Source organism: Martes martes (genome assembly GCF_963455335.1).
Source record: "Martes martes genome assembly, chromosome: 13".
NCBI lineage: Eukaryota > Metazoa > Chordata > Mammalia > Carnivora > Mustelidae > Martes > Martes martes.
The window spans coordinates 74014305-74033358 of record NC_137901.1 but is presented as its reverse complement, the minus strand read 5'-3'; the positions used below and the strand labels follow the sequence as shown (position 1 = coordinate 74033358).

Sequence of the window (19054 nt, the reverse complement as noted above, 5' to 3'; positions counted from 1 at the left end):
AGATTTCCTGCAAGAGCCTACTGGACTCTGAGTCTGAAAGCTTGCGTCTGGGTTTTACCCCACTCCGGGGCTTCCATTCCCCGCTCCCCCGCCCCCTCAGCTGGTCTCTGGGACCTTGGTTCTCTTCTGTGCGTGGGCGCCCCCTTCTCTTACCCAGGGGTACTGCAGCGCCTCCTTCCCGGCCCCCTCCAGCAGCCTCTGAGTCCCCAGCCCTGGCCAGCAGCGCCATCTGCATGTCGGGGAAGTGGGGGGCTTGCTTCAGTCCCACCCCATACTCCCACATCCTGCCTGTTCTGAGTAATAAAATCATCCCAGAGTGGACAAAGCATAGACTGCTCCTGCTGTGAAGCACCAAGTTCAGGTTCTGTGCAGGGGTGCTGCCCCGGCGGCTTCCAGGGCAGACCCTCCTCTATTAGGGAGGTGGTGTCTGGTGCCCAGCTGCCCTTCCTCAGGGTTGGCTCTCCTGTGCTCTTGACTTTGGTGTCTTTTTAATGGGGGCGCTTTTTAATTTGATGACTTAATTTATTTATACATATCTGTCTTATGTGGTTCTGGTTATACAAGCCATACTTAAAAACATTTCCATGGTCATGGATTCTGGAATGAGTTCTGCCCCTGTGGGCAAAGCCATGTCACACCTCTGTGCCTTGGTTTCCTCTCAAGGTTAATATTCAACTTCCTGGGGCTAATCCTACCTGATAGCATTGTGCTGGTCATAGTAGGATTATAGGGTGAGCCTCACAGGATTGGGGAGAGAATTCGGTGACTCCAGGGGTAGCAGTGCCTGGCACATAGTAAGTGCTCAGTAAATCTCAACTGCATGCATGCATGCACGAATGAATGGAACCATGAAGAAGATTCCCCTGCCTCCTGCTCTGCCACAAGTGACTGCTGGTGATTTTTTTTTTAAACTTTTTTTTTTTTTTAAAGATTTTATTTATTTGGCAGAGAGAGAAAGAGCACACAGCAGGGGAAGTGCCAGGCAGAGGGAGAGGGAGAAGGAGGCTCCCCTGCAGAGCAGGAATCCCAGTGGGGGGCTCGATCCCAGGATCCTGAGATCATGACCTGAGCCGAAGGCAGATGCTTAACCAACTGAGCCACCCAGGCACCCCTGCTGGTGATTTTTGAGGATATCAGCGCAGTCCAACAGAAATACAAATCAAGCTGCAAATGGGAGGCATCTGTCATTTAAGATGTTCTAGTAGGCACCTCAAAAGAGTAAAAAAGAAACAGGTAGAATTCATCTTACCAATTTAATTTAAATAACAATATTTTAGGGGCTCCAGATCTGAAATATTATCATTTCAGCATACATCAGTATTTTATACTCTCTCTCTCTCTTTTTTTTCCCCAAAGTGTTGGGAATCCAATGTGAGCTCTATACTCTGGGCGTGCACTCGTCACATGGTGAGGGCCCAGTCGCCATGAGTGACTAGTGCCTGCCCTCCTGCCCAGGGCAGGGTTGGAGGGTCCGGAATGGGGCCTGACCGATCCCTCCCATTCCATGCCTGTCCAGGTGTTCTAGAGGCATCACGAACAGCTCCAGGCTGTGCCCAGAAAGGTTATCCCACGGGGCTGTTCTGTGTCTAGGAAAGCAGAGCCTGAATGTGCTTTCTGCCACCTCCTCTCCTTAAAATTCAGTTCTGTGCGACCACCTGCACAAAGGATGTCTCCCCTTCTTCCTTTCTCGTAGTCTGGCTCCCGAGTCCCCATCCCCGGACAGCAGTGCCCTGTCGGCCCGGAGGCAGCTCCCCAGCAGCCGCTTGTCCTCGCTGTCCTCCCAAACGGAGGCCACCTCAGCCGGGGACCCGCACAGCTGCTCCAGGGACCAGCGGAGCACCAGCGTGGACCGATCCAGCACCGATTTGGAATCCACCGATGGGATGGAGGGGCTGCCCCCGCTGGACCCCTGCCCCGCGAAGAGGGTGGACGACTTCTCCTTCATTGATGTAAGTCGGTAGCTGGGAGTGTGAGTCAGAAAGAGTCCTTTCTTCTTAAAGGGATGCTCTGATGTCTCCCAGCGAGTGGCCCCTCTCAGGGGTAGAATCTGTGTGCCAGGAGCCCCTGTGGTGGGTGCAGAGGGAACAGTCTTTGAGATGGGACTGATGTCTGCGGGTCGCTTGTACCCGCCACATACCAGCTGTGTGTCTTGGGGCACATATCTTCACCTCTCTGAGCCTTGGCTTCCTCATCCACCAGTCGCCGGTGCAGTGGGCTCCACGACCTCAAACATAATCGCATGTGTTCAAATTAAAACTGATCCTAGCCCCCACTTGTTAGGTAGGCAGGATGTCTGGCCTCTCATCCCAGGGGTGGGGGGTAGGGTAGGGTTGGGGGACAGTGGGGAGCAGGAGGCTGCCCGAGGTTTGCAGTTCCAGGCGTGCAGAGTCTGGAGTTTGGCTCAGACCGAATCTGCGGGGTGTTCTCACCAAGGTGTTGCTTGGAGGACGTGTCTCTGATGCCCACGGATCCAAGTCTCTCTGTAAATGGGTAGTGGCTGCTCCGGGGAAGGGAGCCTTCAGGCACAGATAGTACTCATGCCCCAGGATCCCCCGGGGCAGGCCCTAGAACTCAGCTCTTCTAGGTCCCAAGCAGAGCCAGCCTCCAGGATGCCAGCCACCCCGGCCCAATGGCATCCTGCTCTAGACCCTTCGGGACCAGTACTGGTCCCCTTTCCTCACACAAGAGCGCCACCTGCTGGCAGTTTCCTTTTCAGTCATTGAAGTCCCATTATTCTCCTTCCCTGACAGTAAGGCTACACCCCCATACCTCCACCCCCGATCATCTAAACCATGCAGAATCTAAAAGCAGTCCGCTCTCCTGGCAATAAAGTCTCAGGCCCACACTCTTAGGAATGGCTACCCAGATTCCTCCCAGAGAAGGAACACCACCACTTTGGGAGAAGGGGGCTTCCTCTGGATCCTCAGAGAGGGTTCCCCCTTCTAAGTATGGTCAGGGTCTCCTGCTGGCCCCTCTGAAGAAGGGCAGAGATGGAGAAAGACACAAGTTCAGTCTCCCCTGGGCCACCCACTACACAAACATGGGCATGGTGTGGGTTGTAAGGATTCAGTTAGGTGATGTGTTCAGGCATTCATTCAACAAACATGTAGCGAGCTCAAGCTGTGTGCCAAGCTTACGTGCATGTATGATGTCACTGGGGCCATGGCACAATCCGCTGGACTTATCTTCTAGAACACTAGGCCGTTCTTCATCAGTGTCTGTTATAAATCCCAGCCACCGGTCCCTGAGTGTCGGCCCCTGGACTGCTCACAGGCCAGGAACCCCAGGAGGCAAAGATGCCTGCCCCCTTCTGCAGATGAGAGAAGCAAGGTGGCCATTGGGTGACTCCGATACAAGTGTCCCCAAGCACAGATCGGGATGCTTATTTATTACGTACTGAGGTCTATGGGCACTGCCCACTATGATTCGGGGCTCCTGTGGGGCCTTTTGGAGGCTGAGAGGGAAGGTGAGTGACCAAGCCCTCCAGGCCCTGCCCCAGCCTGCGGTCGCAGGGGTAGCCCTGGGGAAGCAGACCCAGCAGCCCCCCAAGCCAGCTCCTCCCTGGGGCAATTCCCTCCTCCTTTCTCCGAGTCTGAAAACCTGGATCCGTGATGCAGTCCCCCAGTTTGGGACTTCCGTCTCTCCCCGCCCCCTGTCCCCCCAGCACCATCAGCTCCCCCCACTGGCCACCATTACGACCACTTTGAGAAGCAGCTACACAGACATCAGCTCCCTACTCCCACCCCCAGCATGGCCTCTGCTGCTTACCAGCCCTGGGAAATGATTCACCGAGATTAGCCCATCCTCACTCCTGGAAAAGGCCTTGGCTGATGAGACTTCTCCAAAGTAAACCCAAGAGAGAGAACCCCACATTTTAGGCAAGCACGAGAGCTGGCCGGTAACAGCTCCTGCCTATATCAGCCTTGGCCAGACGCTGTTTCCAACCAGGACTTGCTCCGCCCGGGCTCACTGACTTCTCCCCACCACTGTGGGTGGCCAATACTCCTGTGATCCCCTTTTCTACAAAGAGGGGCACCTTGGGGAGGTGAAGGCCGCGGCTTGAGCTCACACAGCTAGGATTTGAACCACATTGGATTCGAACACAGAGCTCTGAGTTCTTTGCCGCCATCCCCCGGGGCGATTACTGGGCCAGGGGCCACCCCACCTCCTTGCTGGGCCCCCCTGGCTCATCTGCATTCCTCACACATTTTGTTCTGGAAGGTGATCTTCTTGGAAAGCGTCACGGACCATCCACCTGCCTCTGCTCAGAGTGTGATGCTTGCAGACAAAGTCTTGGCACAAATGCATTGTTCTGCACCCTCCACCTGCCCCCCCAAATTATGGTGGGTGGAGGGGGGCTGCATTGAGAATGCCTCAGCTCCTGGGTCCTGTGTGAGTAAGGTTCCTGCAAAGATTTAGTTAGATGATGTATTCAGATATTTATTCAGCAAGCAAGCAAACATTGATTGGGCTTCTGCTGTATACTGAGCACTGCTCTGGTTTCCATGCTCCTGTGAAGTCACCAGGAGGAGAAAGGCATTGTCATTCATGTCCATTCTGTGGCTGGCACTGTGCCAGCGCCATCAAGGCTCACTTGATTAGCATCACCAGCGTCTGTGGTGTGTTTTGCGGAGAAATTGAGGCTTATAGTGTTTAGGTGACTATAAAAATGTGAGCAGGTTGGCCCACGTACCCCCCAGACAGCATCTTGTGTTCCGGGGAAGCAACGCAGACCTCCCGTGGGTGGTGCCCTCAGTTAATGGTTCCCATGCTTTTCTCCCTCTTCCTGCCTGCTGCTCCCAAAGCAAACCTCAGTCCTCGACTCAAGTGCCCTCAAGACCCGGGTGCAACTCAGCAAGAGAAGCCGCCGCCGGGCTCCCATCTCCCACTCCCTCCGGCGCAGCCGAGTTAGTGAGTCGGAGAGCAAGTCTCCTTTGGAGGAGGAGGCCGACAGTGCGTGGATGTTCAAGGACTCGACAGGTATGCATGCCATGCCCTCCCTTCTCCATGGACGCCACACTGAACAGCAGGACGGCGCGAGGACTGCATGAGGGTCAGGCAGCTGCCAGTGACCTCGGTGCTCTTTTCTTTGCGACAGAAGAGAAATCTCCCAAGAGGGAAGAGTCAGATGAGGAGGAGGAGAAGCCTTCCAGGGCTGAGAGGACCCCCACCAGCCACCCGCAGAGGAAGCCTGTCTTTCCAGGCATGGACCCGGCAGTGCTAAAGGTACCGAGCTTCACACCTAGAACCCTAACCCTCGCAGGGAGGAGAACAGGCCCCAGGTGTCCTTCATCCCCTCCCTCCCTCCCTCCCCCTCCCTCCCCGCCTTCCCTCCCATCCCTCCTCTCTTCCCTGCTCCGTCACTCCCTCCCTCCCTTTCTTCCTCCCTCCCTTCCCTTCTCCCTTCCCCACTCCCTCCCTCCCTTCCTTCCCTCCTCCCTCCCTCCTTTCCTTCCTTCTTTCCCTCCTCCCCTCCTCCCTCTCCATTTCTGAAACAGTTCCACTCACAAGAAGTTGCAGAAATAGTTCAGGGGGTCCGCACACACACCTCACACAGCTTTCCCCAGTGACAACTCACACTGCCACAACGCGGGCCATTTCTGCAGGAGTAGAAAGTCAGTAAACAGCAGCTGCACACTTGTCCCTGTGGTTGGTTTTACAGACCTCAAAAATGGGAACGGCTGGCGGCCGCTGTACTAGGCCAGCGGTTTCCCGCCTCTCCTCTCCAGCATCAGAACAAAGGATGTGTCACAGGGCAGCCTAACACAGCAGGCAGCAAAAGGCGCTGGGCTCCCCGCGGACACTCCACGTAGCTCCCGAGGCCTGGCCTTGGGTCCCAAGACACGGCTCAGCAACCCCCGTGCTGTCCAGACAAGGCTCTTGAGATTCGTGCTATCGTTAGCATGAGCTTGTTGAACCTGGGGCAGCCACACCTGCTCCAGGCACTCCCAGCCATGGGCAACACTCAGCTGTCTGTAACCATCAGCAGAGGCTACTGGGCTCGTTCTGGAAGGAGCCCCGGCATCGGGGTTGAGGTTGGGCAGACCTGTGAATCCCAGGTCTTGGAAACTGTGTGATTTGGGCCCACTGCTTGACCTTTGACCTTCAGGCTACTCCTCTGTAAAACACAGAGAGCCAGCCTCTGCTTTGGGCTAATGTGTGTCATATACGTTAGGCCTGGTAGAGTCCAAATGGTGGGCGTTCAGCACACGGAGGGGTCAGGCGGACGATGGTGATGGAGGCCATCCAGTGTTACATGGGGGACAGTGGCCACGTGCCACCATCACACCCCTGGGCCCCCGGGGGAACTCTGTGCACACCATACTGTCATCCCATCCGCCACCATGCCTTCCAGAAATGGGGGAAAATCCACCCTGCATTTTTCCTGTGGAAATGTGATAGTCGAAACCTCATTTTAGGGGCACTTGGGTGGCTCAGTTGTTAAGCATCTGCCTTCAACTCAGGTCATGATCCCGGGGTCCTGGGATCGAGCCCCATGTCGGCTCCTGCTCTACAGGAAGTCTGCTTCTTCCTCTCCCACTCTGCCTACTTGGCTCCCCTCTCTCACTGTGTCCCTCTCTGTGTCACATAAATAAAATCTTTTTCTTTTAAGATTGTATTTATTTATGTGACACAGAGAGGGAGAGAGGTAAGCAGAGAGAGAGTGGGGAAGCAGGCTCCCTGCTGAGTAGAGATCCCGATGCGATGCGGGGATCCTGGGACCCTGAGATCATGACTTGAGCTGAGGGCAGAGGCCCAACCCACTGAGCCACCCAGGCGCTCCTAAATAAAATCTTTAAAACAAACAAACGAACAAACAAAAACCTCATTTATCCATGTGGATACAGGACCAAGAAGCTTAGCACAGCTGAATGTCAAGTGGAAGATGCAGCCATTACCTCCATGCCGGGGTTCATGGGCAGCTAAAGGAGACAGAACATCCCAACCCGAGAGCATATAAATGGTGGCTTTTCCATCAAAGAGGAGAGGACGTGACTGTGCGGGGGTTTGGTGGTAGTTCTTTGATCCTAGTGGCCAAGGGTAGCTGGGTAGACTACTTGCCTGGCCTCCGATTTCTCTTAGCCTCCAAGGTCAGGCAGCATCTCCCCCACCCCTGTGTTGCCTGCCTGGGTCCGTTCAGTTGCTGGGGGGCCCTGTTGTTGCCCTACAGCGACGGTGCCTTCAGATGGGAGCCTTCCGCAGACCAGAGGCGGTTACAGATGCGGCTCTCTTCTCTCCCCAGGCTCAGCTGCACAAGAGGCCGGAGGCCGACAGCCCCAGTGAGGCCCCAGGCTGGGCCCCCCAGCCCAAGACGCCCAAGGCTCCCTTCGCTCTGGGCAGTCGCGTGCTGCCCTCCAGCGTGGAGAAGGATGACAGGTGAGGGGACTTGAGGAGGAGGCCTCCACCCTAGACCCAGGGTGGGGGCTTGTCGGGTCTTAGAGCTGCATTCAAAGGGAGTTGCAACTGTGTCTTTCCCTCTAGCTTTGCTCACAGGAACTCCCGGCAGCCTGAGAGCTAAACACACACGTGCCGAGATGGGGAAAGAGGACCAGGAATGAGGCTGGCTGGCCTCGCTCTCCCCACTCCCTCCACATCCCACGTGGAGATCCAGGGCTGTGTTGTGGGAAGACTGCCGACCTAGCCCAGCCCTCTCCAGATTGGTGGGGGAACTGAGGAATCCTCCCTCCTCTTACCCTCCAGGGAAGGGCCTTTGTCTCAGGAGAATCGGGGAGACCCGGGAAGATGGATAGAAGGGCACGGCCAGGCTGAATGACATCCACTGAATTCAGCCGCCCTGCGTGGAGCCACTGCCCCCATCCCAGGCTGGGCCAACACGACACAGAGATGAGCCCAGCACAACACCTGTCCCCTCCCCGCCAGGGGGCTCCCAGACTAGGCACTCTGGCAACCGGGGTTAGACTTTACAGAGCATAGCTCTGAAAAAAAAAACACATCACACAACCGACTTCGTCCCAGTGGCACAACTGACAAGCTGCTTGGCCTGGGGGAGTCACTCTGCCTCTCTGAGCCTCAGCCTCTTTATCTGAAAAATGGGTTGACTCCTCATTCTAACCTTCCAGGGTGGTCACGAGGACGAAAAGAAGAAGGGTGTGCAGAGCCCTTTGCACTGGCGCTGGCTTGCAGACGTGCTCAATAAAGGAGGTGGGATTCTGGGGTGCCTGGGGTGCTCAGTCAGCTGAGCGTTCGACTCTTGTTTTCGGCTCAGGTCATGATCTCGGGGTCCTGAGATTGAGTTCCAGGTCGGGCTTCTCACTGGGCATGGAGCCTGCTTAAAATTCTCCCTCTCTTCCACTCCCCACCTCTCCCTGGTGCTAAGAAAAAGAAGAGAGAGATAGTGGGATTCTTATCACAAGTTAAGACATAAAAGTTAAGAATTATTCACACTAATGTTGTAATTTTTTTTTAAAGATTTTATTTATTTATTTGACAGAGATCACAAGTAGGCAGAGAGGCAGGCAGAGAGAGAGGAGGAAGCAGACTCCCTGCTGAGCAGAGAGCCCGACGCGGGGCTCAATCCCAGAACCCTGAGATCATGACCTGAGCTGAAGGCAGAGGCTTAACCCACTGAGCCACCCAGGCACCCCTAATGTTGTAATGTTTTAAGTGCTGTGATAGAGCAGTGAGTTGGGAAGCTACAGCCCACGGGCCAGATTTCAGCCCACTGTTTATTTATTTATTTTTTGAAAAGATTTTTATTTATTATTTATTTGACAGAGAGAGATCACAAGTAGGCAGAGAGGCAGGCAGAGAGAGGAGGAAGCAGGCTCCCTGCCAAGCAGAGAGCCCGATGCGGGACTTGATCCCAGGACCCTGAGACCACTACCCAAGCCGAAGGCAGAGGCCTAACCCACTGAGCCACCCAGGCGCCCAGCCCACTGTTTATTTTTGTAAATAAAGCTTTATTGGCACACAGCCACACCCATTCCTCTCCATATTGTATCCGGCTGCTCTCCCGTTTGGGCTGCAGGGTTGACTAGTTGCAGCAGACACCCCATGACCCACAAAGTCAAAACTACTTCCCATCTGGCTCTTTATCTGACCCCCATGATAGAGGAAGGACTCGAAACCTGGACCTGGGGAAGAAAAGTGCAGAAAAAGGCTTCCAAGAGAAGGAGTTGCCTGGACTGAGTCATGACAGACAAAAAGAAGGCAGCATGAGGGGGTCCCACGCTGAAGTCACAGCACATGCAAAAGCCCGGAGGCCTGACATTACAGGGGAGCTGTAGGCAGGGCCTATTACCAGAGCACAGAGTGGGCTGTGGGAAGCAAAAGGACAAGAGGTGAAGAGAAACAAGGCCATAGTTGAGAGAGATTGAGATTGAGATTGATTTTAAGGAACTGGCTTCCCTAATCATGGGTACCAGCAAGTTCAAAATCTGGAAGGAACGCAGATAAGCTAGAGACCCAGGGAAGAACCAGTATTGTAGTTTGAGTCCCCAAAGCGGTCTGTGATCAGAATTCCCTCTTCTGGAGAGGTCAGTCTTTTTCTAGTAAGGTCTTCAACTGATTGGGTGAGGCCCACCCACAATAGGGAGGGTAATCTGCTTTATTCAAAGCCTACTGACTTAAATATTAAAATTAAAAAATGCCTTCACAGAACCATCTAGAACAATGTTCATCCAAATACCTAGGTACACTGGCCTAGCCAAGTTGACACATACAATTAACCATCATAGGCATTTATGTGGGTGGAGAGCTAGAAGGATTGAGGCATGCTTGGGGTGACAAATGGATGGATGGAGGTAATTCATGTGTCAACGCGACTTCACAGCTGCGGATTTTTTCATAGAATGGGCATACCGTGATTTATTTACCATTCCTTGTTACTAGGGTCTTTGTTTAATTCCCGTTTCTTGCTCCTCAATTGTGTTAACACAGGCATCTTTACCACCTGTAAGTACCTGGCTCAGCATCGCCTGGGCACTGAGGATGTGGGGGTCGGGTGCCTCACAGCCCTGCCTGCAAGGAGCGCTTAGTCTGGCTCGCACTTGACTCTCACTGGCTTTGTGGTTTCAGGTCGGAAGAGCCCTCTCCCCAGTGGTTAAAGGAGCTAAAATCCAAGAAGAGGCAAAGCCTATATGAGAACCAAGCTTGAGAGGTATGAAGTGGGAGGCACAGTGGGGAGCCTGGACCGGAACCCAAGGGCCAGAGACTTGAGGAGAGAGAAGGGAAAATGGGTGCGGGTGTTCTGGGTTCCAGTGAAGAGGGTAGTGCTGATCTGTTTCCTCTTAAGGGAAAATACCCAGGTGGACAGCCTGGTCGAGGAACCTAGGATAACCTAGGCTCTGGGCTCATGCACTTCTCACTGCATCTCAAAACCCTTTTATAAAGTGGAAAGGGGGACATCAGCAGTTAGCTTAATCCAAAATGTCTCCAATTTTTACATTCGTATGCAACCTGTATGATTAAAATTTAACTTGGAAAAAAAAAGAGAACTAAGAAGGTCAAATGATTAGATGTGCCCTGGTGTGGGTCCCAAGTGACTTCATATCTCAGAGGAGTGTTAGGTTCCCCATCTGTGAAATGGGGTAACAGCCCCCATGTCATCGAGAGGTCCTTGGGGCTCACTGAAGAGGCACTGACATGCTGGCGGTCAGACCTAGGTGTGGGAACATATGGCTTATAGTCCCTAGAAGCTGGCTCTGATGTGAGTAGCCCAGGAGACCCTCCAGCCCCTTACCTGCAAATCTCAGATCCAGAAAACACTGACAACGAAGCATTTTCATGACTTACTTAGTAGCAAAGCGTGACCTACGTGGTTGTCTGTGCTTTACGCTGTGGGTATAATCCAGGGGCATTTCAAAATATATATGTATGCCTATGTGCATGTGTATATGTGTCTACAATAAACCCTCCCTCACCAAATTCTAAATTCCCAGGTAATCTGTGCTCAAGGGTTTTGGATAAGGAATGGGATCCTATGTTGGCTTTTGTGTTTAGTGCTGTATATGTCATATCTCTGTGAACCTTCCAGCCATCCATTTGAGGAAACAGGCTGGAACCCTAACCTGACCTTACACTTCCCGTGGGTTCTACTGCATTTGGCCACTTGTCCCCTTCCTCACTCCACTCCAAAAAAAAAAAAAAAAAAAAAAAAGGTTATCTTTTCTGGCCTGTGACCTGTGGGGCTGGGGGCTGGCCATCTCGGAGAATACCAGACAAGGTTTAAAAGCTTGATGGCAGAGACACCGAGGGTCCCATGTTCCCTTTGCTGACACCAGAACTGTCCCCTCCTCTCCAGACAGGGGACACTGCCACGTCTAACGAACAGAAGCCTTAACTGTCAGAACCCGAAGATGAGGCCACGCTGATGCCGTTCCTGCCTAGACCCTTCCAGCCGGGTGGAGAACACGGCCCGGTGACTCCCGCCCCCTGCAGAGGCTCTCCCCAGATTGGGGTGCGAAGACCCACCCTCCTCCAGCACTTGCACGTCTCCCCAGACAACACTTGAGGCTGAGAACAAAGCCAGGCTGCCCAGAATTGTCCATGCTGGTGGTTTTGTGTTTTACGTGAACAATGTCCATTTCCGCTCTCTGTCTCCGCCCAGAGACATCACTCCGGGAACATTGATCTGAGTTGGACCATCTCCCCGGGCTCCGGAAAACACCTGTATTGTGAAAGTATCCCTTTCCCTGACACCAGGGGAGGTCCCTTTCAAAAGCCTATTTCCAAGGAAGAAGAAAATCAAGTTTCCTGCTGTAATTGTGGCCCAAGACAGCGTCACTGGGTTGGGCTGTGTTTGTTTTTTTGGCAAGTTCCATCTCCCTCCCTCTCCAAGAATCAGCAGCTCCAGTGTTTTAAACATACCCATCCTCATTTCAGGTGTGTTTATCCTTACAATGGGGCTGTGTGCAGAGATGATCTGTTCATTATACATCACTTTGGTTTGCTTTAGAAGGCGTTAAAGCAATAATTCAGCCAATTTTTTTTGAAATTTGATATGTATGTATGTTTTCTCACGTTCAGCAGAAGGAAAGGTGTATGAATAATTTGCTTGAAGTATCCGATCATCTCAGGTTATCTTACCCCTATCTGTGTTTTTTTAAAAAAATTCCAGCTGTCACCTCTGTGTATATATTTTCCTGGTTTCTTTTCATTTGAGCTCTGGTTTCTGTGGAGTGACCTTTGTCCCTTGGCCTCAAGGGTTCATCAGTGGCGGCAGCCCGGATGGCAGTGCCTTTCCCTCTCAAACAGCAGACCCACCCTAAGAATCTTCTTCTCCAGTCTTTTTTGAACAGCACCTAAGATACTGGCGTAGAAGATTCATTCCAAATTGGAACAAATGCATGAATGGGGGGAGGGTTCTTCTGTTTCTTCTCACCTCTTCCTTCTACCACTCCCCCGCCCCACCCCTTGCAAACACCACCTGACAGAGTGCTTCCTTTAGGTCCAAATGTAGGAAGGGAAGGTCTTGCTGAAATCCTTCTCTGGACAGAGGTGCTGGATGCTAGGTGACAAAATATAGGGTTTGCCTTGCCTCTTTTTTTTTTCTTCCTTGCTCTAAGCTCATTCCCAGGAATCTCTAAGACCTCTGGGGGTTGTAGGCACTCTCTACATGGTCTTTCTTTTTGGAAATCCTCAACACCAGCCTCCTCCACCTCTGAAACCCAAGTCTCCAGCAAACATCCCAGATAGGCTTGACTGGCCACCTGCCATGCTTGGAGTTGCCATAAACCGTGTGCCAACCTTGCTGGAGAAATGCCTGTTGGCGAGAAAGACACTTGGGACAGTTCACAGGGCCCCCTGTGACTGCTGAGGGGCCCCAGGACTGAGTTTCCTAAGGCTAGATATGGAAGGGATGGGCCTTACCCACTGATTTCCCAAGACATGCAAGTGTTTCTTGAAAATCCATTATTTGCAAATGGTGTCAAAACATACCTTCCTTCTTCCTGGCCACGTCTCCAGGAGTCTCCATTTGTCTCCCTATCTCTTCTTTCTCATCATCCTTTTCCATCTCTTCCTTCACTTGGGGTGAAGGATGGAGAGCAACCTGTTTCTCCGGGTTCGGCACCACGGACAGAGACTGAAGCTCCTCCCCCGCCCCAGGTCCTGTGGGGTGACCTTGGGCTACCAATGGGCAGTTGTTGGATCCTGTCACCCACCAAGCCTTTTGCATCTGGAGCCTCATGTCTAGAGATTTGGCCCTGCTTGATAATAATTTGTGTTCTTTTCATTCCCCGAGTTAGTGGTCAGTCAGTTTTCTGTGGCCATTAGGTGGAGATTTGATTCCTCCAGGAACTGCTGCTTTGGGTGAATTTTCTTTTCTTTCTTTTCCTTCATTCTTTCTTTCTTTTATATCTAGTTAATGTTCTGTTTGGGGGTTTTTGTTTTGTTTTGTTTTGTTTTGTTTTTAAGTTCGACGCAGGGCTTGAACTCATGATCCTGAGATCAAGACCTGAGCTAAGATCAAGAGTCAGATGTTTAGCCAGCTGAGCCATCCGGGAGCCCCTAGATCTGGTTCATGTTTTGAAACAATGTTGATACAATGGCTTTCCAGGTCAGTAGGTCCCCTTTAAAGACACTCCTCGTGTTCTGACCAGCGCTTCCTGGCTGCTGTCTGTCTTTCCTTCAGGTGGGAAGGGCCCCTCGGTACCATCATAGACAATAGGAACTGACCTGCTCTGTTCAATGAGGCTATAGGTACAATGCAAAACTCTCCGATTCTTAATTACTTACGTTTTAGCCCAGGTATACCCAACAGGAAAGAAAGACATGAGACTACCTGGAGACTTAAACTTGAGATTAACCTGGAGATCTTTTGCCTAACCTTCCACACCTTGATTGGAAACAGAAATCCATTTAATTCCTTGGTGATTAGAACATACAAAGTCCACCCCCCTCCCATGAACTGACGAGAGCAGCCTCACCTCTCTACTGCACAGCAGACCCTCACAGTGGATCAGGAGCCACCCTCTCCATGCAGACTCCCCTTGACCCCTGGACCCCACTATGCTCAGTCCAGTGAAATTAGAAGTGACTGATGCTTGGAACTTTTTCAGATAGCTGGGCAAGTGCATTGTTGGTTTTCCCCTCTTCCTAAACTGAGTGAGCTCTCTGGCGCTAAGCGAGAGGTTGTTTGCTAATTTCTTGAGTTGGCCTGGAACTGCCTTTGGAAATCTGTCTATTTTTAAACTAACTTAATATGCCTTAATCGTTTGTATGCAATCAAGTCACCTGCCCTCATCCAATCACCTTTCTGGGGGCCTTTGGCTCTCCTTAAATGAGAGTCTTTCACAGAATGCAAATCCCTATGTATGTACAATCTCTAAACACACACACACACACACACACACACACACACACACACACCCTTTGTACATCAGCGTTTTGACGGCTGGTGTTTTGATAAGTCCGTATCTAGATCCCCTTCCTCATGGCCCTTGCCTGATGAAACAGAGGCCTTTGGCCTATGAAATCCCACAGTGAGGCTTCAAAAATCAGTATTGTGGAGAATTCCTTGGTGCCCCCAGAGAAATTCTGGTGAAACCAAAGCCTCGTGTTCTTTCATGTTGGGGGTTTTGAGTGACATGGACCTGACAGCCTCAGGTTATCCAGGATTCGAGAAGAGGACAATCAGGTGGGAGCTCTTCCAGGGAGACAGGCCAAGTCCTTTCAGACAAATGTGTTTGCCTTTGTGCATCCAGGGAAACGAGGCCAACTCTAGGTATTGCTAAGGAGCGAACATCAAATAGGCTCAAGCCTCAGGTCCCAGAGCTTAGAGGCTGTGCAAGGGAGCGGAGGAAACCATTGGCATGCTTCCCCCCATAGAAAGGAGCTCAGCTGCTTGTCGTCAGCCCTGGGGGCTGCCTTGTCCACTTAATGCTTGTATATTTAAATTTCCACTATGATGCCCCCAGATTACCCCAGAAGCTAGGCATGATCACAAAGCTGAAAATCCACAGGTGTGTGGTCAGATCACCTCCAAAACTATGTGCTTTTTTAAAGGCGACTTGGGCCTACATGGAAGACAGTGTCCCACGGAGAGGACTGGAGCCTGCCTCTCCCTCACCAGTGTCTGTTTTGTGCCCTCAATCCCCATGGCTCCCCTCCCCCGGCCCCCCAGTCCCATCACTCAGTACAGGAAGCCAGATTACTTAGCCTTCGTGTAAACTAGCATTTCAGGGTGAACCCGAGAGGGAGATGTGGAGGCAGGAGAAAAGCTCCATCCAACGGAAGACACCCTCGCCCCTAAGTTACACCGTGACAGGTCACTGCAGTCACGGGGAAGCCTGCCACAGCCTCAATTGTGCCTTTCTTCCTCCACCACGTGTTAAAACGTGGAAGCAAAACTCCCATGGCCTCGTGAGTCCACGGGGTAAGAGGGACAATGTTGACATGGAGGGAACCACTCCACATCCGGAAGGGGGCCCACCCTTGGCGACCGCTACCTGGGGAGCCATGGATCCGGGTTCTGCTGAGGAGCTGCTATGAGTCAACCCTGTTGGGATTTGGGGGAAACTGAGGTTCTGAAAATTCAGAGCCACGTGGAAAGCCACGGTCTTCACCAGCCTCTCCCCTTTGGCTCCCACCCCTCTAGAATTTGCTTTCTCTGGTTTGGATTGGGTCCTTCAGGGAGGGGTGCAGAAAACTTGTGTTCTGGAAAATCAGCCTGAGGTTCCTAGCAATTTAACCTTTAAAATCAATCAGCTTATCCCCCTCCCCCACCCCCAAATTTCCTTAAAGAGTCACCTTCTAACCTGCTACCTAATAATCTCCCTCCATGAATCAGACTGGCCTTTTTTTTTTTTTTTTTTTTGGACAATCTCTAATGGTGTCACACCTGCAAAAACAAACAAACAAACAAACAAACAAAACCCCAAACAAACAAAACCATGCCGTTGTCTAAAGAACAATTTGAGCTTTTTGCTGATCTCATTCTACATAGTTTATAGATCTATAAACAGATCTATAGATCTGTAAACTGGGGGCTCACAAAGTAATATATTGTGTTATGGAAGGTATTTTGTACTGTGTTGTTTCCTGAATCATACCACTATTCTAGAAGTGATGCACTTCCCAGATGACTCTGATCATCAAAACACTTCGTAAGAAGGGGCGGGGAGTGGAAATACATATAAATACACTATATTTTCCGAGCCTTTCTTCTGAGTCCCTTCCTGAGTCATGGCAGGAAAGAAACTGGAGTCCCGTGTACAGGAAAGTTACACCTGCTGCCTGCTGGCGTTCTTGCAATTGCCTTACGAATTCACAAGCTCTAAGGGGTTCTGAACAGAAGGTGGACGACAGGCACTTTCTCCAATCCCAGAAAGAATCTCTACTCGCGTGACTGAGAATTCATCTAGAAAAACCTATATTTTTAACGTTAAAACAAACGGGGCTTCCTGGACCTCACAGAGTATTGGGTATCTACAAGTGCTTTTATATTTTGTAACTGTAAAGAGGTTTCCTACGCACAGAAGAACAGTTGGGGACCTGGCCAACTGCCGTCACACAGAATGACCTCTGCATGTACAAAGATGTTGCATTCAGACCATGAAAATGGCAAATAAAGCTTTGATGCAAGTTGCACTGAAGAACTCAGTGTGTCAGTGTGTGGATGAATGGGCTCTCCCATGCATGCACACCCGTCCCCAGCTGAATCGGTCTGTTGTCTGCTGAGCTGGGGGCCACGTGGCAGGAAGGGGGGAGCTGGGGTCCTGGGTGAGGGGGACCCGTGGAGACAAAGCAGAATTTCCATTCAACATGGGCTTGAATCCTCCCTCTGCCTCCTCCCGGCTGTGAGATATCGCTGAGCATCGGAGCTCCCATATGGGGGATGGTGTTAGTGACCTTAGTAGGCAAGAGTTGAAGCCAGTGGTTCTCAACTGGGTGGATTGTGCGCACCGCCCCCCACCCCCACCATGACACCTGGCAAAGGCAATGATGGGAGACATTTCTGCTTACTGCAAAGTGGGAAGGGAGATGCTGCTGGCATCTAAGGGGTAGAGACTGGGGATTCTGCTCAATATCCCCTCAGTGAACAGGACAGCTCCCCCACCACCAAGAGTTAACTGGCCCCAGACGCCAATAGTGCCAATACTGAGAACTCAAGCCCAAGGAAAGAAAACGTGGTGTGTGAAGGTGCTGGGTATGCACCTAGGTCCTTGGGATCCTAAAGGATCTGATGGGAGGAAGTCACACCAGCCCTTTTTTTCCTCTTAGATCGCTAACAGGTGGCGGCTGCATCCCAAGGTTGGGGTCGAATCCACCTCTGCATTCTGTGGTCACCAGCAGGAGGTAGTCCCTGGGTTTGAACTATCAATAGCGGGCAGGATCCTCAGTGAGTGGAAGCAAGAAAGTAGCAGCCTGAGCCGAGTGCTTTGCTCCATGTTCTCTCCGTGGTTGTCCATTTACGGGTGCTGCTGACCTCCAGCAGCTCAGCCAAAGTCACACGGGTCCTCCTGCTTCCAGAGGGCAGCTGCCACCCACAGCATCCCACCACTATCTCCAGGGGTGTGGGGTAACCGAGTTGCAGGCCGACTGGAGGACTTTAGCCAAAAATCATGACAAAACCAAACCCTGTTCTGTAACAATTCACTCCTTGGCCCTCCCTCCATTTTAGTCTTCCAATAATCACTAATTATACTTAGAAAATGCATGCACCTATGTTTTTGACTTGAATTTGTTTCTTGGTTTCTTTTTTTAAAAGATTTTATTTATTTATTTGACAGAGATCACAAGTACTCAGAGGGGCAGGCAGAGGGAGGTAGGGGGAAGTAGGCTTCCTGCTGAGCAGAGAGCCTGATGCGGGACTGGATCCCAGGACCCTGAGATCATGACCAGAGCCAAAGGCAGAGGCTTAACCCACTGAGCCACCCAGGCGCCCCTGTTTCTTGCTTTCTGTTTGTTTGGGTTTGTTTCTTTTGCGGGGTCACAAATAAGGTGACTATCATAATCACCTTTATTTCTATTAAAGCTAAGATACAGGCCCTGTGGCAAGCCAGCCCCTCCTCCTTCTCTCTGCTGTGTGACTTGGGGTAAATGACTTCACCTCTCTGAATTCAGTTTCTGAGCCATCTCTGAAAGGGGGATCGCAATTCCTTCCCTAAAGAGGCTGGGGGAGGATTAAACATAATGTTCATGAAGCTGGCACAGTGCCTTGCACACAGTAGGTCTTCAATAAATGGGAGCTGTCCATTGTGTATGCCTTCTATAGGAAGAAAATAAACCTTTGTCAGGTCTGTTACAGCATCCCATGGAAACCCAATTTGAGGGTTATATTTAGGGTCATCTGACGTAAACCTTAGGCCATGTGGCCCATGGGAAAACTGAGTGATTCTGGAGTCCCTCACTTTAAGGGCTGGTGTCCTTCCAAGGCTGTCATTAACCCAAACAGGAAGTGATGGCTCCGGGAAGCCCAAGAAAGGGCACTGGAGAGCTTTACACCCCAATACACCCCCCTAGTACTGTCAGGCTTATCACAAAGCTGATGAGGTCCGTCGGTCCCCGAGACGCCATCAGGGGCCGTGGCGGAGGGACACAGGCACTGGGGCCTCCTGGGTCTACTATTGGAGTGAAATGGCCTGAACGGAATTGGGTAGACAGGGCGCTATGTCAGCAGGCTGAGATATGCTGGGCTGTCGAAAAGCGCCCATAAATAGGACACTGCTAGCAAAGGCAGACTGAGTCTGCAGACGGTGCTGGCCCCTCTGTTCTTCCTGAGGCTACAGCAGCAGGTTCATTCTGGGACGGGCAGGGGCGGGGAGGCGAGGGCTGCATTTGCAGGCCCAGGCCTTTGGGGATCTCCCTGCAGCGTGCACGGCGGACCCCTGCACAAACTGGGGACTCACTTAAGGGTTGGAGCCAAGAGGGAGTACCTCTTCGAGCCACCAAGCTCCACTGGTGTCCGAGGGAGGTGGCCAGGGTTGAGCCCCTGGGCAGGTGCTTAGGGGAAGGGGCCTCCAAAGACTGAGCATAGCTGGAGGGGGAGCAAGCCAATTGGAAGACTGCCAAGGATCCTGGGGGTCTTCCAGGAGCTGGCACTGGGCCTGTGTTTGAAAGGGGCATGGTGTGCATGTGAGAGAGAGAGGGG

General features: G+C 51.9%; 1 protein-coding gene across 4 annotated transcripts in view; it reads left to right on the top strand.

The window, feature by feature from the left end:
- The window catches only part of KIAA1671, a 128469-nt gene extending 111918 nt beyond the window's left edge, over positions 1-16551 (top strand). For all 4 annotated transcript variants that reach the window (XM_080821544.1, XM_080821547.1, XM_080821545.1 and 1 more), the window contains 6 exons: positions 1694-1949; positions 4806-4980; positions 5099-5226; positions 7244-7377; positions 10039-10120; positions 11264-16551. In XM_080821544.1, coding sequence (XP_080677670.1) covers positions 1694-1949; positions 4806-4980; positions 5099-5226; positions 7244-7377; positions 10039-10117 — 772 coding nt within the window. In that variant the 3' untranslated portion in view covers positions 10118-10120; positions 11264-16551. The remainder of the gene's footprint in view (positions 1-1693; positions 1950-4805; positions 4981-5098; positions 5227-7243; positions 7378-10038; positions 10121-11263) is intronic.
- Positions 16552-19054: the final 2503 nt, after the last annotated feature.